This window comes from Neurospora crassa, linkage group VI (assembly GCF_000182925.2).
Source record: "Neurospora crassa OR74A linkage group VI, whole genome shotgun sequence".
Classification (NCBI taxonomy): domain Eukaryota; kingdom Fungi; phylum Ascomycota; class Sordariomycetes; order Sordariales; family Sordariaceae; genus Neurospora; species Neurospora crassa.
In genome coordinates this window covers 2,411,142-2,437,593 of record NC_026506.1, presented here as the reverse complement: position 1 = coordinate 2,437,593, position 26,452 = coordinate 2,411,142, and the positions used below count along the sequence as shown (strand labels likewise).

At 50.3% G+C, this 26,452-nt stretch overlaps 6 protein-coding genes across 7 annotated transcripts; 3 read left to right on the top strand and 3 right to left on the bottom strand.

Moving 5' to 3' along the window:
• Window positions 1-111: 111 nt before the first annotated feature.
• Window positions 112-2,449, bottom strand: NCU04010 (malonyl CoA-acyl carrier protein transacylase). Its single transcript, XM_952532.2, has 2 exons — window positions 1,613-2,449; window positions 112-1,542 (listed from the first exon to the last, which is right to left on the bottom strand). Exons 1-2 carry the CDS (start codon window positions 1,800-1,802, stop codon window positions 425-427), a joined length of 1,308 nt encoding a protein of 435 aa, XP_957625.1. The 5' UTR covers window positions 1,803-2,449; the 3' UTR covers window positions 112-424.
• Window positions 2,450-2,932: 483 nt separating this feature from the next.
• On the top strand, window positions 2,933-4,681 carry NCU04009 (exosome complex exonuclease Rrp4). Its single transcript, XM_952531.3, has one exon. It carries the CDS (start codon window positions 3,216-3,218, stop codon window positions 4,377-4,379), a length of 1,164 nt encoding a protein of 387 aa, XP_957624.3. The 5' UTR covers window positions 2,933-3,215; the 3' UTR covers window positions 4,380-4,681.
• NCU04008 (mitochondrial ATPase) lies at window positions 4,551-6,859 on the bottom strand. Its single transcript, XM_952530.2, has one exon. It carries the CDS (start codon window positions 6,697-6,699, stop codon window positions 4,687-4,689), a length of 2,013 nt encoding a protein of 670 aa, XP_957623.1. The 5' UTR covers window positions 6,700-6,859; the 3' UTR covers window positions 4,551-4,686.
• A 561-nt stretch (window positions 6,860-7,420) lies between these two features.
• NCU04007 (hypothetical protein) lies at window positions 7,421-12,828 on the top strand. The gene is made up of 4 exons (XM_952529.2): window positions 7,421-8,392; window positions 8,504-8,573; window positions 8,664-12,032; window positions 12,101-12,828. Exons 1-4 carry the CDS (start codon window positions 8,057-8,059, stop codon window positions 12,436-12,438), a joined length of 4,113 nt encoding a protein of 1,370 aa, XP_957622.2. The 5' UTR covers window positions 7,421-8,056; the 3' UTR covers window positions 12,439-12,828.
• Window positions 12,829-19,230: 6,402 nt separating this feature from the next.
• Window positions 19,231-20,865, bottom strand: NCU04006 (hypothetical protein; the record flags this gene model as incomplete). The annotated part of the gene is made up of 4 exons (XM_952528.3): window positions 19,231-20,108; window positions 20,203-20,270; window positions 20,424-20,489; window positions 20,651-20,865. 4 exons carry the CDS (start codon window positions 20,863-20,865, stop codon window positions 19,603-19,605), a joined length of 855 nt encoding a protein of 284 aa, XP_957621.3. The 3' UTR covers window positions 19,231-19,602.
• ck-1b (casein kinase-1b) lies at window positions 20,571-25,150 on the top strand. Of its 2 annotated transcripts, XM_011396596.1 has the most exons (5): window positions 21,280-22,010; window positions 22,420-22,658; window positions 22,747-22,816; window positions 22,873-23,021; window positions 23,083-25,121. In XM_011396596.1, the coding sequence occupies exons 2-5, from the start codon at window positions 22,527-22,529 to the stop codon at window positions 24,055-24,057; spliced, it is 1,326 nt and encodes a 441-aa protein (XP_011394898.1). In that variant the 5' UTR covers window positions 21,280-22,010; window positions 22,420-22,526; the 3' UTR covers window positions 24,058-25,121. The 2 variants fall into 2 exon arrangements, with proteins under 2 accessions (XP_011394897.1, XP_011394898.1); XM_011396595.1 differs by having other exon boundaries at window positions 20,571-22,658; window positions 23,083-25,150.
• The last annotated feature ends 1,302 nt before the right edge of the window (window positions 25,151-26,452 follow it).

Here is a 26,452-nt window from a genome sequence, read left to right as displayed (position 1 = left end):
TGTGGGACCCCTATTTCCAGCGTCTAGTGTCTTCGACAGTGGGTGTGAATGATCATTATTGACGCCCCTTTCGACCTCACATGATGATTTAGGACGTAATCCACGTAAAGTGCCGGTAGATGTGAGAACCTCTTATTTTCCCTTAGTATTCGTTGCCTATGACGACAGATAGCATACAGGAATATACAGCTTCCAGTGTCTGCCCGAAGAAAGGGTGAACATATCCACAACGCCGGGCGCAGTGCCCCTCTCCCGCTGGCCAAACACTCCTCTTTAACTTCCCCTGTATCCAATCCAATCCAATCCAATCCAATCCAATCCGACGCTACGCCGATGCTTGTTGATAAAGGGTGACGATGAATTTCCCAGATTCCTTCCAAAATAACAGCCCTTTTTCCGTAGATACCCAACACTGATTACCTTCTCAGTCCCACCTATCCCATGCATCCTGCCACTCGTCGTCCTCATAAAAGTCTGTCTCCTCCAACCCTCTGAGCACCTCCTCAATCTCCTTCGGATCCGTGATTGCCCAGACACCGGCGCCCTTGATGACGTCCTTCCCGCGCATGCCCACCTCCTTGCCCACCAGGTTCCGGCCCACGTACCCCGGCCCGATACCGACCCATCTCCTGACCTTCATGGACTGATCCAGATACTTGATGCTGTCCCACCACTGTACCGTCTCGACCGCCTGCCGAGCCAAAAGGTCCTTGAGCTGCTCCCTACTTTCAAACGGCCTGGCCGTCACGTTGCTAATGCACGTAACCTTGCCGGGAAACGTGATAATGTCCTCCTTTTCCCTCCCCTTGACCATGCTGTTTCCCGCCATCATCTGCTGCAGCACCCCGACGGCCGGCTTCATGATGGGACTGTGAAACGGACTGTCGCTCTTGAGCCTGACCGCGCGTGGGTCGTGTCCCAGGAACTGCCGCACGTGTTCCACCAGTGTCTTGATGCGCTCAATGCTTCCGCTGAGCACGATTTGCGTCTTGCTGTTGACGTTCGCAATGAGCACTTGGTCGATTGGGCACCATTCGTCGGCGCTCTCCACTTTCGAGCCGGCGCTGTCGTAGCCGACGAACTCGTGGATTGCGGCAATCAAGGGTGGCAGGTGCTCGGCCTTGCTACTGACGAGTGCCACCATGCCGTACTCTCCGCCATACATCTCCTCGGCCTGCCGCGTGGCATTGGACATGGCTTCCGCTCGCTTTTGCACCATTCGCAAACTATCTTCAAAATGGATATAGCCGCCTGCGACAAGCGCAGCGAATTCGCCAAGAGAGTGACCGAGAGTAAAGTGGGCATTGTCTTGGACTCTAAAGTTGAAATGCTTTTCGAGAATGCGGATGATCAATATCGAGGTAGCCATGATGGCTGGTTGTGCGTTGGGCGACAGGTTGAGGTCCTTGCCGGGCCCATTTTGTATCACGTCCGAGAGCTTGTGGCCCACTATCGAGTCAATTTCGTCGATGATTTCGGAAGTTGTCGAGGGAAAGGCTTCTAGCCAGGGCGTGAGCATGCCGACTCTTTGGACGCCTTGGCCTGTATATCTCATGGCTGTCAGCATCGTTCTCTGTTCAAAGCAGGACAGCGCACTACTACTACTACGAACCTGGAAAGAAGATGGCCGTCTTTGGCCGCGTGTCTGGTACCGGGAGATGTGTCGCATGTCCTCTACGCTGCCGTACCGCTACCGAGCGCGGTAATGGTGATATCCTGAGGGGTATTTTTGTGGTGACATTGTTGCATGTGAAAGGAGGAAGCGCAAGCGCAGGCCGACGAAGGGGCCCTCGCAAAGGCATATCGGTGTATATGGACCTGGAAACCTCGATTGGTGCCCGTCCCAGGCCGTCCGTCCGTTCGGTCCGTCCGATCTACCGCGTAGTGTAGTGAATCGGTTTCGGAATCTTGGTCTGGTTTCACTGACAGTCTTGGGATGATCCACCGCTATGGTTCCCGATATGTAGTCGATATCCGATCGGCGCCAATCCGAGTAGCACACGGTTATGTCGTAGTCTGGTGGAATCCGACGTCGTGGTAGATGACGTGAATCTCGAATTCAAACAAGTCAGGTATGTTTGACGGCGTGAACCCGCAGCAAGTAAACAATGGGAGCAAATCAAAGAGCAGGACGGACGGGACTACTAATGGCCGTTCAAAGGGATGCCAGCAACTGGTGGAAGAACACGGGATGATCGGCTTTCAACGGTAGCAACAGTAAGGGCCTCCCGGGCAAGTAGGGACGGGTGTATCCTGCAAGAAGTGGAAGCTCGAGAGTGCTGTGTAAGCAGGTACGGACACTGAATCGCGGTAGGTAGGGGCTTACGAGGGCGGTCGAGTCGGTCATCAATGGAAATCTCGCTCTCACTCAACAAACCGCCCTGGAAATCGACAACCGCGGCCGGGAGTGGATCACGCCAGCCAGCGCCCGGGTGGCCCGTTGTCCCGGGGTCTCGGCTTTGTGGAGAAGGTGGGTGGGGTAGTTCCGAACGTCGCAATCTGGATCCATGGCACCTCCAATCGTTGTCACTGGGGCAGGCACTTCACACCTATTCAACGATGACACCCGTCATTGCTGCAGCAGTAGTGTACCTACCTACCGAAGGACCTGACGTGCGACGTCGCCTGGGCTGCCACTGGTGCGGCTACAATACTGTTGGCTTTCAATTTGCAGTAGAAGTAGGTTTGAGGAGGAAAAGGTCCCAGATCCACTCATTGTAGTTACATAAGGTAGTGTAGTTGCTAGATAAAAACCTCAAGGACGCGGACGGGAGGAGGTAAGTACCTGCCCAGCACCTACACAGTACCTGAGTACCTACGTACTTTGCGTGGTGTACCTGCACTGCATGTGCCTCTATTTTGTGCCCGTGCACGACGACAGGCACAACAAAGGCCCCACCAACCGTGTAAAGTTCAATCGTCAATACCGTATCGATTTCAATATCAGAATTTCCAATACGCAAACATTTGAACGTCAACTCATCAACTCCAAAGGGAACTAAGCAACTGGAAGGCCCATACAACATCCTTTGAGGCCACAAGACGAATCGACACAAACAACAAACTTCTGCAGGTCAGGATAGTCACATAGTAGAACTTGAGATTCGAGAAGGTCGACAACGGAACCAGGAAGGAAGGATTCATTCGGACCTTCATCACACCAACAAACACTCAACGTTGAGATCGCCATTTCACACCATCCACAACCACACAACATGCCCATCACAATCCTCCCACCTAAAGCCTTCCGGGACCAACCACCCCGCCACAGCCTCAACCATGACTCCGACGACGTAATGTCCGACGCCACCTCCGACTCTGAAGACTCCGACTCCCAACCGGGCGGCGTCTCTCTCGACGGCGGCGCGACCATCCACCCTCGTAAGCGTCATCGCTCCGGCGCCGGCGCAGCCGCCTCCTCTACCTTCACCAAGCGCCCCAAGACCAACGCTGCCATCAACTCCATCCCGCGCTCCGCCATCGTCACCCCCGGCGAGCGCATCACCACGGACCCCCAATGGATGCGCGGCCACGGCACCTACCTCTCCTCGGCCTCTTTGGGTGAACAAGCCATCACCTCCTCGCTGGCCGGCATCGTGACGCGCACCAACAAGCTTCTTTCCGTCCGCCCTCTGCGCGCCCGCTACACGCCCGAGGTCGGCGACTTGGTAGTCGGCCGCATCGTCGAAGTTCAGGCAAAACGGTGGCGGGTCGACGTCGGGTCCACGCAGCTCGCTGCTTTGCCTCTTTCCGCCATCAACCTTCCTGGTGGCATTCTCCGCAAAAGAACGGAGACGGACGAGTTGCAGATCCGCACTTTCTTTGCCGAGGGGGATCTGGTGGTGGCCGAGGTGCAGCAGCTCTTCCAAGATGGTGGTGCGGTGCTGCACACGCGCTCGCTCAAGTACGGCAAGCTGAGGAACGGGGTGTTCATGGCTGTTTCTGGCACGGGCGGCGGTGGAGGCGTGGTCAGATCGCGCAGACAGGTGTGGACGCTGGAGAGTGCGAATAATGGCGGTCCGATTGATGTGATTTTGGGCGTCAATGGCTATGTCTGGATCTCAAAGCATGTGGAGCCTGTGGTTCCCGAGGAGGCGAAGGGCCAGACGGGCATTACGAACCTCGAAGAGGTGGTTAGTGCTACCATGTATTCGAGCCAGAATGACAGGATCGAGCCCGAGACAATGAGGGAAATTGCGAGGATTAGGGGCGTGGTAACGGCGCTGGTGGAGAATGGATTGCGGGTGGATGAGGATATGGTTACAAAGGGGTATAATGAGGCCGTGGAGCTGGCGTTGGTGAGCGCGGATGGGCCCGAGGATGTGTATTTGGGTGGTGAGAGAGGAGAGCAGCTTGCTGCTGCTTTGACGGCTGTCTAGGTCTAGTTCTAGCTGGGTCTAGGGGCTCGTGTAGTAATGCATTCGGGAACCCAAGAAGAAACAAAATGCTTCCCTATTTGATGGGGTCGCCAATCAGCTTTGAGCCGTTGAAGAGCTTCCATTTATGCAAAACACGACGCTGGTGGTGGCTTGTGAAGCCTCAAAGCCACTTTGATCACAAAATATGGCGGTATCCGGGGAAGTATATCACATAATAGCTTACAAGTCTGCATAGACCACTCGTAAGAGTACATGTAATCATCTTCAGAGCATCTACATGAAAACCAACATCCAACCGTCACCCCCATCACCTCTTCCCCTCCTTCATCTCCCTAACCCTAAACCTCTCCAACCCCACCGGTTCCTCCAGTACCGTCGACTCCCCCATCACAATCTCCGTTTTCTCCTTCGGCCCCGCATTCAACCTCACCAACGGTGATTCCAACGGCTTGCTAACCTCCTTGCCCTCCCAATGCCTCGCCTCCTTGGGCAGCGGCTGCCACCAACCCTCATCGGTCCTAGCATGCCACTGCCTGCTGCACAGCTCCCACAACCGGCTCGTCGCTCTTTTGTACGCAAACCGCTCGTCCTGGCCCGTGAACGCCGAGACGGTCTGGTTGAAGTCCACCTTGCGCGTCAGCGACACTTGCTGCTCCTTACCGAAATCCGAATCCTGGTCCGGGTCATACTCGGAAATGTTTGGACGAAAAGGGGCGATGGAGTCTTGGAACACTTCAGCAATGGTTTCGGAGTAGGTTGCGTCGCCTTCTACTACTGCTGCTGCTACCTGCTCGGTTCCATTGCCCGTGCTTTGTGTTGTTGTTGATGATGTGGTGACTGGTTTGACTGGACGCATCTCGGGAAAGAAGAGATCATCAGGCCCGACCTCGGCGCGGATGAGGAGCTTGCACTTGGATTCGTACAAGGCGTCGAGGAGGGTGATGAAACGGCGGGCTTCGTTCTTCATGGCCAGAGAGAGCACGGGGATCTTGTCGATGATGAAGGTGTGGAAAGTCGACGCCATGGTGAGGTAGTCGGCTGGGCCGTGGGAAGAGACCAGCTCGGAAAAATCCCAGTAGGTGACATCGTTGTGGTAGCGCGGGATGTGTACCTTGCGGCCGTAGACAATGAGGTCAGTTGGGGACCACTGTTGGCCGGTGGCATTTGAGCCGATGACTTGGTTGATGGCGGCTGTCCAGCTTTCTTCGGAGTCAGAGGGGAGGAAGTACATGGATGGTTTTTGAAGACCCTGCTCGATCATGGCCGCCTCTGAAGTTGTTGTTATTGATGGCTCTGTGCCGGGTGATAATGACCCAAAGGCGGGTTGAAAGGAGGCCGTCGCCCCTGAATCCGTCACCTTGTTCACCGCGCCTGTACCTGTTTCGCCCGTCTGGCTCTCCCGTCTCCTCCAGTCTCGGGTACCTTCCATGTGCCAAAAGTCGCATCGTGCTTTGAGAACCTCCAAGAACGCAGCAAAGTCACTGGTCTGGCCAAACATTTCTCCCTGGCGCTTTCCAAAGCCAAAGACCTGCTTGATCAAACCACCGGTTGTGGGCGGGTGGTAATACCCGCCTGTAGCCCTTTCCAACTCCTCGGGCATCCGGTTGGAAGACGCAATGAGGACACCTCCCAGCTGAAAGAAGGCGATAAACAGGTTGTTCATGATTTTGCTCGCTGCCCTGTCGGGAAGCTGGAACTCGTCGAGGAAAAGAATGGGAGACTTCTCCACCATCTCTTTTGCCAACCACAGGAGGGAATACTCTTGGTCACCCATAGCCAACTGGGAATGCGACTTGCGGAACTGCTCCAGTCTGGAGAGGGCGTACAACATGAAGGTGTTGAAGTGCCATCTTTTCTTTCGGTGTGTGGGTAAGCCCTCGGCCAGGAGATCCAGCAGCATGGACTTGCCAGTGCCGACCTCGCCTGACAGGAAAAGGCCCTTGGGCGAGTCAATGTGCAGGGCAGCCTCATGGCTTGTAAGAACTCTTGTCAATGCCAAAGTGTCTCTGTCCTCTGATTTGCGAAAGAACTTGGCAAAGAGAGGGTTCCCCCTGATGGGATGGCCGCGGACGGCCAGCTGGGTCTCTTCGGCCTCAACATTCTCCTTTCTTGCCGAGTCCAAGGCCTTTGTGATCTGCTGGAGTCTTGACTGGTACTCTTGAGAAGGAGTGTAATCCTTCAACCGCAGATAGAGCTTTTGCAGGTGATGGGCCAGACGGTGTTGGGCGATATCGGGACTACAGACATTGCTGGCGATGAGGGCATTGTACTTGACCAGTGGGTCAGTGATGGTGACCGAGGTCGCTATGCGGCGACTCATGGTGGTCAGATTAGTAGACAGAGTCAGGACTATGAGGAAGGCATCAATACTTTGAGATGCTCCCTACTCCCGAGTGCTGGTAGTGAGTGTATGTACACTAGTAGATGATCTATAGCTACTTATGAAGTCGAGATCCGATACAGAGAAGCCGAAGATCCAGATGACCGACCGAGTGCATGTTAAGTTTAACAGTGGATACAGCCGACACAGCTTAACAGCCCCAATGATGTCACTCAAACAGTGCCAATGTCATTAACAGATATCAACTCGGTCCAGCTTCTCGAGAGCTCTCTATGGGTGTTCACTTATACCTAGGGCTACCACTTGATTATCTGATGACTCGAAGATGGAGAGTTGACGGTGAAGAGACAAGCGAATAGTAAGGAAACCGACCTCACAAAGGGCTAAAGTATGAGAGACATGTCCACGAACCTGGTCGAACCAGGTCACCAAACGCATGTTAGTGTTAGGGTTTGTTAAAGGCACCTCACTGCAGTTTTGACAGGCGAAGGACGCGGGGGAGCTGGTCTGGTCTGAGGACTAGGAAGGACAAAGCGAAAGGGAAAGTAAAAGGTACGTACCTCCTGGCAGCCAGCACCTCGTGGTCGTGTGTGGAGATCTCCACGGCTGCCGTGTGAAGCACTGACCAACAAAGCAAAGCAAAGCAACACGCCAAGACTGACCACTCAGTGACCACGATGGGCCAGCACAAGCACCTGTGATTTTTTGTTGCCCCAAAAAAGTCAACAAGGATCCAATCAATGATTGAAGACTTGTGAAGAAGAAGAGAACGAATGCATAGCTCGCTCTTCTAGTCTTGTCTTGTCTTGTCTTTCATGTTGCCCGCCTTTCCTCATTCACTTGACATCTACGTCTAGACAGTAGCGACATACTCACAGCCTCTGCCCGAATTGTGACCTTTTTCTATTCCAACGACTTGGGTATTCCTAATCGATAACGGCGCATCCATCATCATCATCATCATCACCATACTTCCTCGTCGCCGTCGTGATTCCGTCACAAATTCGACATCCCAATATACATCACCTCCCTTTGTGGTATCTAGGTGCACCGCGCCTTGCCATGGTCGTTATCGTTTGACCGAGATTCGGATCGAAGGGAGCGCGCGCGCGGCGCGTTATTGTTCACGTCACCCGTCCACGGTCACCGATCGAACCCATCGACTCTTCCAGCATCTCTCCATTGCTGCTATTCTTCGCTTTGGCGATTTCTAAGTAGCTAGCCGTCCCCATTCTTCTACCACTACCACCACCAACACCACAACATTAGCAACAACAACAACCACCACCACCATAACCACCGCGACTCACGGCCACGTACCAGCACCGACGTCAACATGTTTGAGCCAACCCAACAAGACCAAGGCGGCCCCGCAAAGGGGACACGAAGCAGCCGCCGCAGAGCGCGTCCGTCAAACACAGATGCCACAGTCCAGGCCCCCAAGGCAAAGCGACAAAGGGTGCCCCTACACGAAACCACGGTTGCGAATACTGAAGCCCACCCAGAGACGGATACGGACATGTACGAAGCCAAGTCCGACAAGCTTGCCTTGCTCGACATCAAGCGCGACGGCATTGAAAACCTCGGTGGCCCTCGCAAAGAGCTCAGCGTGCGATCAAAGAAGCAAAAGGCCGGCGAACGGACCGCAAAGGGTGATGGAAGCATAGTATTGGTATGTGGATGCTTCCTTTACCGTCTTTGTCTCGCCGTTACTTGCGCATCGGGGAGCTCATCCAGAGTCACAACCAGCTCCTGGAAGCTTAGCTACTGACCACAGTCCCAGACCACAAACAATGCCTATACCGTGAGCAAGCTCCCAGCTTTACCCGACCGACTCCGAGCGGATGCGCAAAGTAAGCTCGACCAGCACAGCTACCTCCCAAACGCCCTTCCACCTTTGGAGCAGCTTTCAATAGAATCTGGAGTGCCTAACAAGTTCCAAGATCGTCAGCACGGTGCCGTCTACTCGACCAGCGGATACGCCTTGAGCCTTACCCATACCCATGCCTTCGTCTGGCCCTATGCTTCTACCGCCGCCTCGCCTGAGACCTTCACATTCGGCCTTCCTTATCCCTCCAAGAATCCGACCGACCCGCTACCACTTGGCTCGTTGGTTTCGCCCTCGGCTGCCTCCGACGAACCTGGCCTTGTCGTAGTCATGCCCATGAGCGGCAAGATTGCATACTGGGAATCCATCTCGAGCGCCGCCACCCTTGACTTTATTCGCCAACAACGACATGGAGTGGAGGACACAATACCCGGCATGTTTTCTGGAGAGCATGTTGTTCAGATCGTCAACGCCGAATCCGCCGGTTTTGTCCTCGTTTTCAGCTCTGGCCGTCTCGCTTACTTGAGCGTCCGCGACATGCATGGCCGACCCGCCATTTCTGTACAATTCCTCCGGAGCAGCCTCACCAATGCCGTAGGTGGATTGCTGGGAAGCATCCGCCAGGTCCTTGGCTCCACTTCTGCGCATGGGGATGTCGTTGCCGTCCGCGCCAGCCATGCCACAAGAGTCGGAGAGCGCGTCATTGTTGGAGCTACGACTAAGGGCAAGCTCAATGTTTGGCGCGTTCACAGGGGCGGCCACCACGATATCTTGTCCGATATCGACTTGAGGAGCGACCTTATTCACCAAATACAGGAGGCCGACCCAGCATCCGCCGGTTTACCCGAAGAGTCTTTTGAAATTGTCGATTTCACCTGCGTTCCTCGAGGACTTGACAACAAGTATGTGGAGGCTAGCCGGCTTAGCGAGGCTTTGGTTCATGACGAAGATTCTGTCCAGCATCTGCTACTACTCACTTCCTTCTCTTCCAGCAAAAGCCAGTCTCACTATGCCTTGGTCGAGGTTGTCATTTCTGGCCAGAACAAGAAGGTTGGTGCAGTCCGACCCTTGACTTCTTACACCAGTCCTGTGAGACCCAATGCGCCCGAGAGACCCAAGCTCTATCTACCACGCCCTGCAATGGTAGCTTTCGTTGTCTTCGACCGCGCCGTTGTGATTGCATCCATGGCCGCCCCACCGGATTCCCCCGAGTCACAGCTTCAAGAAGACAGCCACATCATACCCGCCACATTCGAAGACGTGGTAGACCTCCGAGATGAAGGCAATGTGCAAATAGTAGGCTCAGGCACGGAGGAGCCTACTACTAATGGCCATTTCCCAGATGAGCTTCGATCGCGACACAGGACAAAAAACCCCGCTGCTGTGTTGTTGGTGCAGGGTGTTGGCACAGTTAGAGTTGCCGTTAGCGAGGTTGATCGGTTCGCGACCGAAAAGCCGCCAACCATAAGCGCGAAGAGCAAGCTCGAACAGGCCGTCTTCTTTGGCATCAAGAATGACAATCCGTTGGTGTTCCAAGGAAGGAGCCTGCCTTTCACCGCTCAGGAAATCGGAAATGCCGCCATTGAGCTCAGTCACGAAATTGTAGCCTCCAAGACCCCGTTCATCCCCAACGTGCCCGCCTCGCTCGAAAATAACATGAGGACCAGGGTGGAATATCTTGAAAGGTTGATATCCTACCTCAACACCTTGAGGGTGGATCTGGACGCTCGTACACGGTGGGTGCTGCTCTACGACTCCGAAAAGATGGCCGTAGCAACGTGGCTTTGGCGGAAGAATGAGCAGTTTATTGCCGAAAGGCCAAAGGGGGATAAACAAAACGTCATTTCCGAGACGGTGGTGTACATCAACGAGAACCAAAAGACGGAGCCCAATCCGGCTGTCGGCGAGGTAGACCCCGTTCGCCACTGGTTCATTAATGATGTGTGGAGACTAGAAATCTTTATCGCTTGGGCATACCAGATTATCAAGTACGCCTATACCGAACGCCTCACCGACGAGAATGGCATCAACCGTCTGATCTTGGAAGCCGCCATCGTCAACAAGGGCGCCCTTCAGGAGGCAGAGCAGCACCGCTTGAAAAATGCACGCTTGTACGGTGTCAATCCTAGGAAAGGCGCCGAAGGCAACGCGATCCCCGAGCCCTGGACTGCCACTAGTTTCATCGGTAGCAATCTCAAGCGCCTGATTGAATTTTGTCACGAATGGCTGGATAACTACTACTTCCCTTCTCCGGAAAAGGCTTCTGTGGATGTGAAAATTCTCAAGAGCATTCGGGACATGCTTCCTGCTCTCACCAGCCGATACTTCACCGCTCTTGACGAGTATATCTCGTGGGCTGAGAAGTCTCTCGATCCTGACACGCGAGAATCCGGCAAGAGGTGTCTTCAGGAATACGTCGAAAATGTTTATGAGAAGATCTTACGACTTAAGGACTACGATCTTTGGGATGAGGCGATTGCTTTGGCGCAGGAGCATCAGGCATATGCCGCCCTGGCAGATGTCATGGTGCAGCACATTCTCACTCTAGAGGAGAGTGCTCTGGCCCCCGGCACTTCTGCTACCAAAGCCGAAGAGTATCGCGCCAAGGCTGAAGACCGGAAGAGGCAGATGGGCGGTTTTTTCAACCAGTATCAGGAGAGGTTCGCCTTCCCGGCGTACGAGGCTCTCCTTGACGCTAGCGGCGTTCAAGCAGTCCTCGAGTTCCCCTATGACAATGAGGGCTACGCCACTAAATTCCTCCGGTCCAGGCCCGGATTAGCCAAGATCTCTTGGATCAATGATGTTGAAAGGGAGAAGGACATTGATCGTGCTGCCGAGACACTGCTTACTCTCGGTCTAGAAGAGCAGCATGTGTGGAGCAAGAAGATCGAGCTCAGTCTTGGAAAGCTTGCTTTGCTGGCTGACGAGGCTGATCAACGTAACGGAGACAGTGAAATGAGCAACGACTTTTCTAATAGCAAGGAGGCCAAGCTTGAGAAGGTTGACCAGGCTTTGGAGATCATCACGATCCAGGATGGCCTGTACAGCCAGATACGGCCCACCATTGAAGAAGCCGTGGACGAAAGTGCCGAGTTTGAGCTGGCAATGCAATTTCACGGCGCCTGGATCAATGGCCAGAAGAAGCAAAAGGCACTTCAAAGTGTCTTTGAGGACGGCATGCAGCGCCTGCTCAAGCACAAGGCCCTTCAGCCACTTGACCTCATCGACTTGCTTACCCTTGTATACCTTGACCCAAAGCATTTCAAAGCCATTGGCGACCAATTTTACCTAGCCCTGAAGGTCGCTAGGCATGGTTTAAAGGGGGAGGAGCGGCGCAATGCTGAGCGCCTCATTTGGCGTCGCTGTCTCATCCGTGATGACTGGAAGCAAGTCAACGTTACCAATCTGAAGGATGACCAACATCAGCTGGAAGTCCTCGGTGAGACAGCACTTTACAGGACCTTGTTTGCTGTTGTAGACGAGCGTAAGTTCTATATTCCCATTTCCAAGACATATTTCCCATATGGTGCTAACCCACTCTTCCCATCACAGAACACGCAAACGATGCCTTCCGCCCTTGCATCAAGCCCTCGGATGCCCTCGGTGTCTACACCGACAGTCTAGACCGCCGCTTCGACGGCATGGACGCCTCGTATCGCAACAAGCTCATGGACGCCATGAAGGTCGAAGACGCCAAGCTCAAGACCTACATCGACAAGGCCCGGTTGGACGAGTGGTACAAGACCACGCTGGAGGCGGCCGAAAACACCGTCGCGATCGTGTATGGCCGTATGACAGCCAAGAAGGCGGCTGCTGCGGCTGTTAATGGAAGCACGAGGGCACCGCTTGAGGCCGCGGGCGCGGTGAGTGAAGGATCGTCGTTCTGGTAGGGTTGGAAGCGTGAGATGCTTTTTGGCGTTGCTGTCTGGGCATGGCTTTGGATGTAGGACTCTGGTCGACTTGATGGTATGAGAGAGGTGGATGGAGATGGGTTTGAATGTAAGACAACCTGAGATGCAAGCATTGCGGAAGACCCGTAGGTTGAACAAAAAGAGGATGGCTAAACTTGAACGTGTTTATTGTATTGGTTAGAACCGGCGGTTGTCTTTCAAACATATTTTTCTTGCCTTGCCTATCTGGATCTTATGGTTTGGGTCAATGAGTCTATGCGGCGTTGGGGTCAGAGTAAAACTATGTTCGAAAACAGCATGAGAGCAACACGAAGAGAGAAAAAGAAACATTACAAAACCAACAAAGCACCAGAAAATGGGAAAGGGAAAACCTTGTATAAGTACTTGTGCGCATAGCTACTCCTTCACATCCATTCCTGAACGCTTTTCTTTTCAGTGCGAATGCATAGGTAGTTGAGGTTCTTTTACGACACGGAACAATGAAAAACTATTCATCATATTTTCCCCTCGTTGTGATACTGCGCATACACAATGTATTAGAAGCTGTGGCATCGAGTAGACTACCACCTACATAGGTACTTGACTTTCTAACTCTGAGGACTAGATCCGACACCCATGACCCAAAAAAGTGATAACACCGTCGCGGGCTGGAAAGAAGGAGGGAGGTGTCCTGGAAAAAGGTGGCGTATTGGAACAACCCCGATGTTGTGGTTCCTACGTCCGTACGGAGTTGAAAAACTAAATAAGCATGCAACATAGATGTGGTCTGAAGTTATGGAACATGGTATCAGTCTCGCGACTTTGTGAACTTTTTGTCTTTCCTTGGTGGCTTGATTCTGTGAAGAGACAATGAAGAGCATCCGAGACAGAAAGATGACAATTTTTTAGTATCTAGTTCAATCAAGCCACTCTCTGAACCTCTTCAAATGTGCTCTTCTCAGGCTGTTAGATATATCGGACATAACATGCCGTTACTCGGTCCCGAAAGAGAAAAAAAAGGTGGAAGGTAATTCCTGCATGCATGACATTCATAATCCAGCAACGAACAGAGATCATGAAAGGAGGTTCTATGTGATCGTTGTATACACACGCATATATACGCCTACATAGAGGACCTTAGTCCAAAGCTGAAGGTGAAGTCGATCTGAAGTCGGGATGGAAGCCGAGACGGGACGGGAAGGGTTTATGCTTCTGCTCACTGCATCTGCTGCGGTGCGTTTTTTTCCTTATTGTTTTGTGCTTTCTGCTTTTAAAACATCACGTCTGTTTTGAATGCTCGGCTATCTATATATAGTTCCCCAGTTCGCGTCATGTTGATCTGCTGCCTTGGATCCAACCAAGAAACGGAATGTGCGTACCAAAACGTCTAATTCTAACCGTTTGAAGTCTGTGTACTATGTATACAGCCTATGGAAGGCCAAGGACAGTCAAACACACGTGGGGACATTCATCTTTCCATGTTTCAAATATTTCTTTATCTAGCCTGGTCTATCGGGTATAGCCCTCGGTGCTCGTCCGAGCATGTGGAATGAAGAAATTGTTCTTGCGGGCGAAATTAGTCCAGCTGCTCGGGCCGGAGTTTTCTTTCCAGAAGCTGTAGTGTATGTATAGCTGAGGCTCATATACACGTACGTACTAGGTCTGACAAGCCAAGCGCATGTTGTCAATCCATGACCAAGGAGCAACCCAGGTCTGGCCAGGGGCCGGTTTGAGTGATCCGGGCCGGATAAATCGACTGTGTGCCCAGATATTTCGGCGGTGTGGGACCGGGCTGGCCAATGGCAAACCATGTCAGCGCCCGCCAAATTTGCTAGCGAGCAACATCATGTAACATCTCTGTACCTTAGCAATAACGATTGAAGTAATTGAGTATATCGCTGTCGCTATTATTATTTACTATTATAGTCAGTAAGTGTAGTGTTGAGAGGTTTTAACTATAATCGAGGTTACTAACCGTGCGCTGTAGAAATACCTAAAGTCATCGATCTAACCGCCTCCTCCCCCATATTCGCGCTCGCACGCGCCCCCAGTCCGACTCCCTCAATTGAATGGATCAAGACTAAACCACGCGACGATGACCACGAGTTTCTTAATATTAACGAGCTTATTAAAGACGAGAAGCTATTTCTAGCTCTAACTCTAACAATCCCCGTCTTCCGCCGCCGCCGCTCCCCCTCAAATTCCTCAAATTCGTTATCATTAAGTTCTTACTCGAAGGACTAAAATAAAGCGACCAATAAGGAGGATAATATTACTAAAAGCGAACCCACTCTCGTTGAACTTTCCTCTTGTTAATAGACCAACATTAACGCCGCTATTAAAGAGATTAGTAACGTCGCTAGACGGCTCGGATTTAGTATTTTTAAATATTATACTAATAATTACCAACGAGAGGGTATAATTCAGTTTACTAGCCGGTACGATATTAAATATATTATAGCGAAGAAGCGCGGTAAGAAGCACAAGGAGGATACCCTACTCTAAAAACTATTAGCAGCGAATATAAAAAGAAATTGCGAGTAGTAAAGAAAGTTGGTATTTAATACTAAAATTAGGGTATAGTAGTTTACCCTTATAAGGGGAGACTATAGCTATCCCCTCAACCCTAATAACGCTAATTATTTCACTATTAACCATCGCTAATATTATATAAAGGAGGTAATTACTAGTATCCTTCGGTTAGCTAAGCAATTAAAGACTTCCTTATTAAATATTACGTCTACTATCTACAATAAATTTCCTAGTATTACTATTATATAACGCAATATATTTAATATACTAGCGGCTAATAGAACGAAGTAAATAGGCGCCCTTATACCAACCCAATAATTTTTCAATTAATTATAATTAATAAAAGGGATTTATTATAAGGTTTACCGCTATAATAGTAAGGAGTTTAGGCTAATTAAGAGAATCTTTTGGATTTATTTATAGTATATCGAGTAGTTGAGGAAGAATCCTAAAATTATAAGTTTGGATTGTACGTATAAAATTAATAAATTCGATATACCTCTACTTTAAATATGTAGGATAACGGCTATATATACGATTTTCAATATTGGTTATTATTTATTAAGTAGCGAGAAGGAGGTATATTTTACGTAGGTATTTTAGTAAATTAATACTATACTCTTAAAATATAATATCCCCTAGCCTCTAATTATTATCACTAACTACAATAAAGCGTATAAGAGAGCTTGCCGGGCAATCTTCTCTATAACCCAATACTAAATCTATCTTTAGTATATAATAAAGAATATTACTTTTAATATTAAAAAGAAGTAGGAGGGTAATTTTAAGGGTATAGCGTTGGGTAATTGTAGTAGTAACGGGAATTATTTCTACGAGGATTACTATAATTATATAAATATTAACCCCGCTAACAAAAATTCTACTATTCGCCAAATAGCTACCTAATTATTAAATAGGGATAACCGGAATTACTACCTCGAATTAAGGACTAAGAATCCCTTTATCTAGCTTATTAATAATTGCGCCCCTTATAATTCAAACCGTAAATAAATCAATAATATAAATAGGATTTTAACCGCGTAGAGGGCAATAGTATACTCTAATATAGAAGAGGGATTCTACTAATATTAGCGGGTATTATTAAAGGAATTCCCTAAGTAAAAAGGTACGATTATTATACTTATTTATTATTATTTGTAAAATTATTAATTCCTTTTTTTATAACTATAACCAACTACCTTCTTTATATTTACCTCCCATTAAAATACGAATTTACCTATTTCGCTATTAAATTATACCGTAATTTTAGTATACAAGTAACTTCCCGTACTAAAAATGCCTACAGCGTTTTAAAAATACTACTTAAAAATCGTTATATTAATTTCAACTAATTATTAAGCGCTATTACCGAAACCTTTAAACGGTTGAAAGAGAACTTTACAATTAAATATATATATTAAATTTTAAAAGACGTAGCGAAATTCAAATATACTACTCTAGCGGACTTAAAGTTTATTACTAGCTTTATTTACTTTAAATTACTCTAATAATAAATTTAATTAATTAATAATAACCTTAAACGGCTATAATTTAATTTAGAAGGGTTAAAAATAAAGTATTCTACCTACTTTACGAGGCAATACAATTTACCCTATTAGTATAGGATATTTAATATTGTACGGTTGAACAGTACTATACCTTAAAATATAATTAATAAATACTAATTGCTTAAACTAAATACAGTAAATATTATCTTATTAAATATTATTTATTTAGTATACTAACCATATATTTTATAGCCTTTACCCACAAAATAGCTAGTACTACGTAGGGAGAAAGATCCTCTCCTAGTTATTACCAACCGCTAGAAAGCTCGCAATAGTACCTAGCCTATACCTACTATACCCGCTCTCCCTCCCCTCCCCTCCTTAGGTAGCGTTAAATATAATCTATTTTATAATACCCCCCCCAAAACTTCAATACAATTTCCTCCTAAGAAGAAGAGGATAATTAAAATAGTACTAGCGAATTAGAGAGAGTAAGAGGCTAAGGCGGTAGCCGAGAGTGCGAGGCTAGAAATAAAGAAATTAAAAGTATAACTCCAAGAATTAAGAAAATCATAGTAAAGAGAGGTATAATTGGAGGTACGGTTGCGGGAGCTTACGAATCAATAACAACCGCTACCGTTACTAGTATACTATAGGTATTAATAATAGTAATACCGCTAGCCTATAGTAGTACCCTTACATTAAGGAATACCCCCCCCCTTATAGCTATATTTGAATCTATACTAACCGCTACCATCTAGCCAATAGTAGTCTCAATAGCTGTACTGGTTCTCCCAGTCGAGCCAGCAGTATCAACACCAGTAGATCTGTAATTATACTAGTATAAATATGAACTCTACGATTTCAGCATATTCACGTAAATCAGCATCTTAGAAAGCCTCGTTTGTGTAAATCGTGTGTAGATGTTGCACATATGTCATTTTGGTGGAAATTTGGCGGGCGGGAATATGGGTGTATCATTGGCCAGGCGGCCCCCACACCGCCGAAATATCTGGGCACACAGTCGATTTATCCGGCCCGGAGTGATCAGGTACCAAATCGGTCCCATCCCGTCCACATGATCCATGATTAGACCACCGATTTACACTACCTAGACGGGTACCCCCCCGGGGGAAATAGCGTTATAAGTGAACGTCAAGAAGACATTTCTCATATGCAAAAGAAGAAAAACCAACAAAAAAACAAGTAACGGATTAAAATGAAGGGAAATCGAGATTGTGGGAAATGCCGGATTTGCGAGCACTTGACATGTTGTCGTGATCGTAGTGTAGTGAGATGATCTCCCAGCAGCAAGTATCAGCCCTTGTCCCCCAATCAAAGTCCAAGAATTAATTTGTTGGGCAGGGAAGCGACTCATGCAAGGTCAGAAACCCTCTTCGTCATTCATTTTTTCTTTTTCCCATGAGTGTCTAAAAACCCCATGGGTAATGTCAATTGAAATGGCAAGATTGAATGAATGAAAGTGGCCCAAACTCGATTACCGGAATGGAGTCGTGCACGTCGTGCTAAGATTTTCGCCATTTCGCTACTATTGGGATGTGACTTGTGTAGTTGTGGGAGAGTTTGTGTGTGTGAAATCGGCGAAGATCGACTTGGCCCCCGGGGAGTTGGGTTTTGGAGGGAAAAGAGAAGGAGGGGAGAAAGGAGGGGGGGGGGGGGGCTTGTCGGTTGGGGGTTTGGGGTGTTCATGGTGGGTAGAATTGGGCAGCGAGAAAATCAAACAAATCTGCTCTCTCATCTCGAGATCTTCACATGGTTTTTACGAAAAAAGTCCGTCCCGAGTCCAGAACTTGAGGGGTGTTGAACTTGGGTGAAAGATCACACGATGGAAGATGCGCAATTCCTGAATCCTGACAGCTGACACCCAGCGGTACGGCACAAAGACGGACGAAACGGACTGGGCTCGGAGAAAAACAGATGGACCGTTCGCTGCTGCCGCCGTGCCCGTGCCGTGGCTGGGATGGCCCCACTCAATAAGCTTCTGGCCAGGAAGGAACACTCTTGCGTTGTTCTCCTTTTTCCTGTCTTTCCATTTGAATTCCATTCGTTTTCTCTGTGCCGGCTTCCCTTCTCCTTGTGAAAAGACTCCACAGCGGATCGAAAGTGAAGCTGGCTACCTACCATGGGCCGCTTCGCCGGAGTTGTTGCTGACGTGAAGTCTCTGGCGTTCTTGTTCCTGAATTGATGGCCATTCATCTTGCTGAATTGAAGAGCCCCCGGAGGCCGAGTGAGATGCCGCGAGTTCAACGCAGCCGCAAAGAGGGCACCAAATGCAAGATCATGTCGAGTCTGCTGTCAGGAACAAGTTGCAGCGGTGTGTTGTTCCTTTCTAACCTTCCACTTCTGCAGCCTTGATATCTGCAGACTGGCCGTCTACACTGCACTGATTGAATTCAACGTGTTGGTTGTTGAGCAACCCAATCTGCAACTCCTCGCTCAAACTGGTTGATCGTCCTGTCCTCGACGTTCCTTTTTTTTTTTTTTTCTCAACAGTACCTCTACAGAACACTTCCTTCTGTCCTTCAGCCCAAGCCCAGTTGGGAAGGAGCTGTCATAGGCGATCACCTCTCGGAACCAGCCGCGATGGCACACCGGACGCACCGAACTGTTCAACTGTTGGCTACTTCTGCCTGGTAGCCCCCACTCACTGCTGAGAGCTTCAGAGCTTCAGAGATAAAGGCGCGGTATCCGAACTCCCATTGTCAAGGAATGTCTTCGTCTCACTGCACTTCTTTATCAGCCTGCTAGACTTGGACACGACAAGACCGACTCTCGGCCCGGCCCTTGCGGTGGTAAAAGGAGAGCTCCGCATCTTCACACAGTCCAGTCGATACACATCGACCGTTGTCTGCCAGGCACACGTTTTCATCGAATGGGGATGCGCGGCTTGTTCACTTGCATGCCAAGACCGCAAGGGAGCAGCCGGCAAAATGTTCATGTTCCTTCCGCCTTCACCGCCGAGGGCCGGGACATCGTGTGGTGTCGTTGTCGTTTTCCTCGTCACCGTCGTCCTTCTTTCGCCGTTTCTACCCGTCCCCGGTGGTGTTACTTGCAACATGTTAGACGGCGCCAACCGTGCGTCTCTCTATGCCATTGTTGAGGTTCAATAGACGCCTTTGAACGAAACCGATACAATGACCATTGACTGGGCAATCCCGCCCGAGAACACAATTCTGAGGGAGAAAGGAACTCCAACACCACCACCCTCCCAGATCGGACCAACCGAGCACACCCGTCCACAGCCATCCATCCATCCACCCACTGGTTGCCATTCAGCCATTCTGGACCGGCGGCGCTTGAGAATGGATTGCATGCCGTTACAGGGTTGCATTGGCCTGCAGGCTGGGATATGGGTCCCGCTATGGGGTACATACACAAGCGGCTTAGTCTGCTGCAAAGGAGTTGATGTATCGCCATAGCCTTCATTCGGATCCATTGCCAGAGTCACGACTGATGCCGACGCATTGTCACCTTCAATTTTGGGGTGACCGAGCAACTGACAGTCTGGAGACGATTGCGACATGAATAATCTCATAGATTGTTCATTGGTTCCTTGAATTGGCGAAATGCAGAGCGTATGACCACCAGTAACACAAACCAGTTTAGCATCTGATTGTTTGGTTGCATTGTCTCGTTCACGCATGTCTTGAAAACGGCGCAGCCTCGAGGTGCAAAACCAACAGGTTTACAGGAAAGCACAGACCAGGGAGAAGTCCCTGCATAGGCCGTTCTCCTCCATAGCCCCCTGGCGACAGAAAATATTGGATAGAGCTAGGACGATGCAAACCAATCGTATTCACAGGAATAAGATGGGGCCCCTTCGCCAGTGCCCCTTGGCGCGGGCTGCCTGCTGATTTTGGTTTGCTGTGCCCGCAACAACTCTTTTTTTTTTCTGGTCCGTCAGAGAGTCCTGCTCAATCTCACCCTCCGTCAACCTCCCAAGGCGACGGCGGGTTTCCCCATCTGGGAATGGCAGTGTTGGCGCGCAGTCTGTTGACACCGACTTTCAATAGAATTACACAACCGATTCGCGCCTTTTTTTTTTGTTCGTACATAGTGAATCGTTGTGTGTGCCTTTCCAAGTGAAAAGGCTGGCGTGAAAAGGTAGGTACTGTACCCACTTGTTGGTACGGGTTGTCCACCTCACGCACGCTGAATGACGGGAGTGACCTGGCTGGCTGGCTGGAACCCGGACCTGGATGGCCGCAACGGTGCTCCCGCCGTAGGTCGCTCCCACTCCCGCCCTTCCACTTTGCTTCTCAGGGCACCACTCGTGTACATACGTAGAGTCAGCACACCGGGCAGCCAGTTCAGTTTCGTCCCGCGGCGCAGACTTTCGTCGTAGTGCAGGTGAACGGTGCAGCATTTTTGCAGCAGTGGTCAGAAAGGCCGTCGTTCGTTGGCCGGGGCTTGGGGCTGGTGCCCGGTGCCTGTGCACCTGATCACCTCGATCAATCAGCGATCCGACCCGCACTCCCTAGAGGTACCTAAGGTGGTAGAGGTCGGTAGCACTGCACACACTCTCTCTCTGGCACTCTCTTCCTGGGCCCTGCCTGACTTGTGGTTCTGGAGGGAAAGACTGGACGACCGGACGAGAAAGAGTCAATGAAAGGCCTGATGAAATTCAAGCCATGCCGCTTTCCAGGATTCTCCACTGCCCTGGACGTCTTGGAGTTGGACCGCCCCCCAGCCCGCCTTCCGTTTGCGCTAGCAGGTTGCAGTGCTCTGCTCCGTTCCCGACCCCTCTGGCCGCCGCCCTCTCCTCGCTCTCTTTCGCTGACTGCCCTGCCGTCCTGCCTCCTTTCGAGTCCGTTCCATTTTCTCTCCTTCTCACCACCTTCGGCAGCCCGCCACCCCCCAAAACCCGATCCATCGTCATTTATCCGCGTCCGTCTGCTGCCCGCCCCCTTTCACCACTCACACTTCTGCCCCGACACAGCAGACGCTGCAGACGACAGACGTCTTTTTATTTGTTCCTTTTTTTCCTTTCGGGGGTTTGTTATCGAGAAGGCGGCTCGCATTCAAGTTGTCCACCACCAAATAGACGGATTCTTCATCCCCCATCCCATCCACCCAGCTTTCTCTCTTCGCGCGCGCGACCCTCTGAGCCTCCTTCGATCCGTTCGCATACCACTCACTCCTCGCTTGCGCAAAGAAGCAACAGCCGACTGGGGAAGCCTCTCGTAATCACCACGGCACTCCACCCAAGGAATCGACCCAATTTCAGCAGCCCATCTGTGCCCCCCGTATCCCGGTCGTCCAGTACCTATACTTGGTCAATCTCGAAGAAGCTGGATTGCAGAAAGTGCAAAGCAATTCAGCCACAATCGTCGTCGTCGTCGTTGTTCGTCGTTCGCATCTTCGAATAGGACTTCCTGTCCGTTTCCCGACTTTGGTCGCTGCATCCCGACCAGCAGTCCTTTCCTTCTGGCATCCGCCAACCCCAGCCCCGTCCGTCTCACCGACTAGACCGAGAACGCAAGAGGACCCAGCGTGTTTACCGAAACCAGGGTGAGTGTTGGTTCGTTTGTCGCTTGTCTCTCTTACTGTGGGCGTGGCCTGGAGTGGCCCGCTTCTGAATGATCTCTTGCCGTCATGGCCTGGTCTCCAGGCACAACCATGTCTCCTTCCCTGGATCCCTATTGCACACAGAACAGCCTTGCCTTGGCACACCTGTAGGAACCATCCATCGTCGCCAATTCATGGTTTCCACACACCACTGCACTTTTTCCTCCTTTTCCACCTCCTTCCTGTCAATCCCTTCCGCCCAGTTACGCAATACACACATGGGCCCCTAGGTCTCCTGTCTGGGGACGTTATCCGTCATCGTTGTTATCGGCACCACGCACGCACACACTTTCCTGTCATCGATACAGTCATTATCCTCAACAATCACTGACCGCCGGTTTCAATTGCCTAGACGTGCGACGACATCCTGATTGACGACCATCATCTCTAGTCACGACCCCGTCGACTCTCAACCTTAACCAGAACACACATTAATTTGAGTGACGACAATCCGACAATATGGCTTCGTCGACGTCCTCCAACGTCGTCGGTGTACACTATCGAGTGGGAAAGAAAATCGGAGAGGGTTCATTTGGTGTCATTTTCGAGGGTACCAACCTCCTCAACAACCAGCAGGTTGCCATCAAATTCGTATGTTCTATTTCTTGGACCTTGGCTCGTCGCGCCTTCCCCATACGCGACGTGGGATGAACTGGATTGACAAGTAATGTGATTATAGGAGCCGCGCAAGAGCGATGCTCCCCAGCTTCGCGATGAGTACAGGACATACAAGATCCTTGTGGGATGCCGTGAGTATAGGCCTTTCCTGAGTCGTCATGGTTCCTTGCTAACCTCGTATCTACAGCTGGGATCCCCAATGTCTACTACTTTGGCCAAGAAGGTCTTCACAACATCTTGGTTATTGATCTCCTCGGTCCCTCTTTAGAAGATCTCTTTGACCACTGCAATCGCCGGTTCAGTCTCAAGACGGTCGTTATGGTTGCCAAGCAAATGGTAGGTCGGCCGGTCGTCTTCCCCGTGTCCCCTGAAACGAGGTAATCTAACCTTTATGTAGCTGTCCCGTGTCCAAACTATTCACGAGAAGAACTTGATCTACCGCGATATCAAGCCCGACAACTTCTTGATTGGAAGGCAGGGAACCAAGACCGCCAATGTCATTCACGTAGTTGATTTCGGTATGGCCAAGCAGTACCGTGACCCCAAGACCAAGCAGCACATTCCCTACCGCGAAAGGAAATCGCTTTCGGGAACTGCCCGTTACATGTCTATCAACACCCATCTTGGCCGCGAACAATCCCGACGAGATGATCTCGAGGCCTTGGGCCACGTTTTCATGTACTTCCTCCGCGGTGGCTTGCCGTGGCAAGGCCTCAAGGCTGCTACTAACAAGCAAAAGTACGAGAAGATTGGCGAAAAGAAGCAGACCACTGCCATCAAAGATCTCTGCGAAGGATTCCCTGAACAATTTGCCCAATACCTTACTTACGTCCGCAACCTTGGCTTCGAGGATCAACCCGATTACGACTACCTCCGCGAACTTTTCTCTCAGGCGCTCAAGGATGCCGGTGGCGTTGAGGACGGCGAATATGACTGGATGAAGGTTAACAAGTCCGACAAGAAGGGGGACTGGGATCGGCCTGGGGCTTTGCACAACCCAAACGCGAGACCTGGGCCCTCAGCTATGGAAATCCACAACTCGAGGGGGCCCACGACCCATCACGCAAGCGACCCCCGAGCTCAATTGACGGCCGCTCGTTTAAACGCCCCGCAGCCCTCGCCTCCAGCTCAGCCGGGGCAGCGGGCGAAAGAGCAACCAAACGCCAACGCGCAGAATAACCGGGCTTACAAGTCCCAACCCACGCCCACCCAGTCGGCGGGAAATGGGGCGCAACCATACAACATGCAGCAGCCTCCGCAACGGACAATGACCCACACTGCCACATCGAACACGAACCCACCACCTTCTAACCAGCCACAACAACAGCAAGGCGGCATCAAGGGCATTTGGAAGGCCCTGTGCTGCAGCTGAAAAGGCTGGTGCTGGTTTTGTGTCCGTTTGTTTTAATAATATCCTTCAGTGAGCAACAACCAAAGACGGTGGCAGCTGTGTTGATCCTAACCGCTAACAGTGCGGCTAGCTTCAAAAGGAGAAAATGTGAGGAGCAAGTCTTCGTCCCATCTATATAGAGGGAATCCCGGGGTGGGGGGGACGAGTCCTGTTGTATGAATTTGCCGAAACATGGGGTTCTCAAATGTTTTTGCATGGGGACTATAGAGGATACCTTCCTTTGTTTTTCATAGCGGTCTTACTCGGCTACGCGCATCTGGCGTCTTTTACTTGCTTGATCTACCTGGCGCACATCATTACGACCATACGATTAGTATTCCAGACTCAGTCTTCTGTCTTTCTCGCTATCTTCGCTTCCTCTCTCTCGACCTCCCCGGGAACCCTTTCTTCTTTTACCATTTCTTGTTCCCTCCCTTCTGGGCTGGCCTTCGTTTGGCGAGAGGATGCTAGGATTTACGACGCCGGGCCGCTATAGAAGGCCGAGCCGACTCACGTGGAGGACAGTGGTCTCGGATGATCCAGTCTTTAATGACAGCTATTTCTTTCCCGACGAACCCGTGCAAACGGTCAAGCCTCCCTGATCTTGCCGCTGGAAGACGCGGTTCGGCGTGGGACGAAAGGGGAAGGAGGGGGAAACACGTGAGAAGAGGGAGGGGAAAGTGACAGGGAAAGGTGGGGAGAGAAAGTTTGAAAAGATCTCGGGAAAACGAAAAAAGGGGAAAAGAGGAAAGAGTATTCATATTTGATTGGAACGGAACGCCTCGGTGTTTTAGTGTTGCTGTTTGCGGGTGTGGTTCTGAGCTTGTTACTGTCTGTCTATTGTCATTGTCTACCTTGTCTGTTGTTGCGCGCTATTGCTGTCTAATCAGCATCTTATACATCTCCGAACTACGTATAATAATCATTATATCCACTCACTCACTGATCCTGTATGGTATTGATCATGTTATCCTCTTCCGTTGTTCTTTCACGACATGATATGATCGAGGATGAGGTGGCGTAATAGAATTTCTTCTTCGATAATAGCTGTCTGGTGCCCTCTAAGCATTGTTTAATTCGTTCCTTCATTTCACTTTGCCACATCCACGGTTACAACCTACCCTTCAAGCTTGGACTGAGGCCGGACCCATTGCATATACCTGCATTATCTCTCAAGGTTGAGGTTTGGGAATGTAGGGTTAAAGTATCGAACAACTACATACGTACTCTTCGACAACTACCAAACGCATCTGGCAGACATTTAACCCGACGTCTTCTACACCACTCTGAACGTCAATCTCCAGCGATGATTCGGTAACTGCGCCATGACCTAGCGGGGAGAAGTGAGGTCTCTTGCGAGGTGCTGGAATAACAACGTATCTCGGAAATGCGAGGGCTTCAAATCTGAGCCGTACTTTGTCCTATTAGTCTCTCTAACTCTTCACTCTTCTTCGTATTCACCATTACTTGTGGACACTAATATCGGGAATTTCAACCATCGTCCATTGGTAGCTGCCGTGGTAGTATAATTCACATCAATGAGAAACAAATATGAAAAACCAGGTCGAACCATCTGACCTTGATTCACCGTCGAGGTTTAGCATATCGATCACCATCGTCAATCCCACATCCTTAGTCTAAAAGAACTCGCCAACTACTATAACCGTTACCTCGGGCGTCATCACTATAAAACCCCTTATATTCCCTTCCTCCACGTTAGCCGGTACTCAACAGCAACCACCCACCACCTATTCTACCGAGTAATCGTCGTTGGGGGACGCCACGTAACCTCAGCCTGGTCTGGCCAGGGATCAGCTGGTACACAAACGATTAAGGCGGAGTATATCTGAAACTGAAACTGGATGGGGTGGGCAGTTTTAATCCCCGACTGTTCCGGGAATACGTTATTCGCAGTTCGGTTCGGGCCATCCAGACATACAGCGTGGGTTTTATGTTTTGCTTTGGCCCCTTTTCGTTGTACCATAGAACATGTTTGTCTCTTGCTGGCTCATCTGTCTGGGCTACATCCTCTATGGCTCCGGTGCGAGCTGCTATGCTGTATCGCTGAAGATGCCACCGACCTCCACCGCCACCGCAACTGCCAAACCCTAAACCAATACGATGCGCCTGATGGAGAGGACAACTGCTTGCGTGAAGCCCTCACTTCGTTCAACTCGGAAGACTATTAAGCGGCGTCTCGAGAAGAACACAAAACATTCCAGACGATTGGCCAGCAATTTGGGGCTCATTGAAAGTTCGGGACAAAGGGGGAGGAGACGGGGATGGGGACGGGGACGGGGCCTCCTGCCACTTTGATAGTTTTGTTTTTCCTTCTTTCCTTTTTCTTTCTTCTTGTATCTGGTTCTTGGTTCCCTTT

What these genes read in the sequence shown, in the direction of transcription:
- NCU04010 (XM_952532.2), bottom strand. Translation starts at nt 1,802, where the DNA reads ATGCCTTTGCGAGGGCCCCTTCGTCGGCCTGCGCTTGCGCTTCCTCCT. An exon ending in GACGGCCATCTTCTTTCCAG is followed by an intron (nt 1,543 to 1,612) that starts GTTCGTAGTAGT and finishes TGAGATATACAG; the next exon opens with GCCAAGGCGTCCAAAGAGTC.
- NCU04009 (XM_952531.3), top strand. Translation starts at nt 3,216, where the DNA reads ATGCCCATCACAATCCTCCCACCTAAAGCCTTCCGGGACCAACCACCC.
- NCU04008 (XM_952530.2), bottom strand. Translation starts at nt 6,699, where the DNA reads ATGAGTCGCCGCATAGCGACCTCGGTCACCATCACTGACCCACTGGTC.
- NCU04007 (XM_952529.2), top strand. Translation starts at nt 8,057, where the DNA reads ATGTTTGAGCCAACCCAACAAGACCAAGGCGGCCCCGCAAAGGGGACA. An exon ending in ACTCCGAGCGGATGCGCAAA is followed by an intron (nt 8,574 to 8,663) that starts GTAAGCTCGACC and finishes ACAAGTTCCAAG; the next exon opens with ATCGTCAGCACGGTGCCGTC. An exon ending in GTTTGCTGTTGTAGACGAGC is followed by an intron (nt 12,033 to 12,100) that starts GTAAGTTCTATA and finishes TTCCCATCACAG; the next exon opens with AACACGCAAACGATGCCTTC.
- ck-1b (XM_011396595.1), top strand. Translation starts at nt 22,527, where the DNA reads ATGGCTTCGTCGACGTCCTCCAACGTCGTCGGTGTACACTATCGAGTG. An exon ending in CAAGATCCTTGTGGGATGCC is followed by an intron (nt 22,817 to 22,872) that starts GTGAGTATAGGC and finishes TCGTATCTACAG; the next exon opens with CTGGGATCCCCAATGTCTAC. An exon ending in TTATGGTTGCCAAGCAAATG is followed by an intron (nt 23,022 to 23,082) that starts GTAGGTCGGCCG and finishes ACCTTTATGTAG; the next exon opens with CTGTCCCGTGTCCAAACTAT.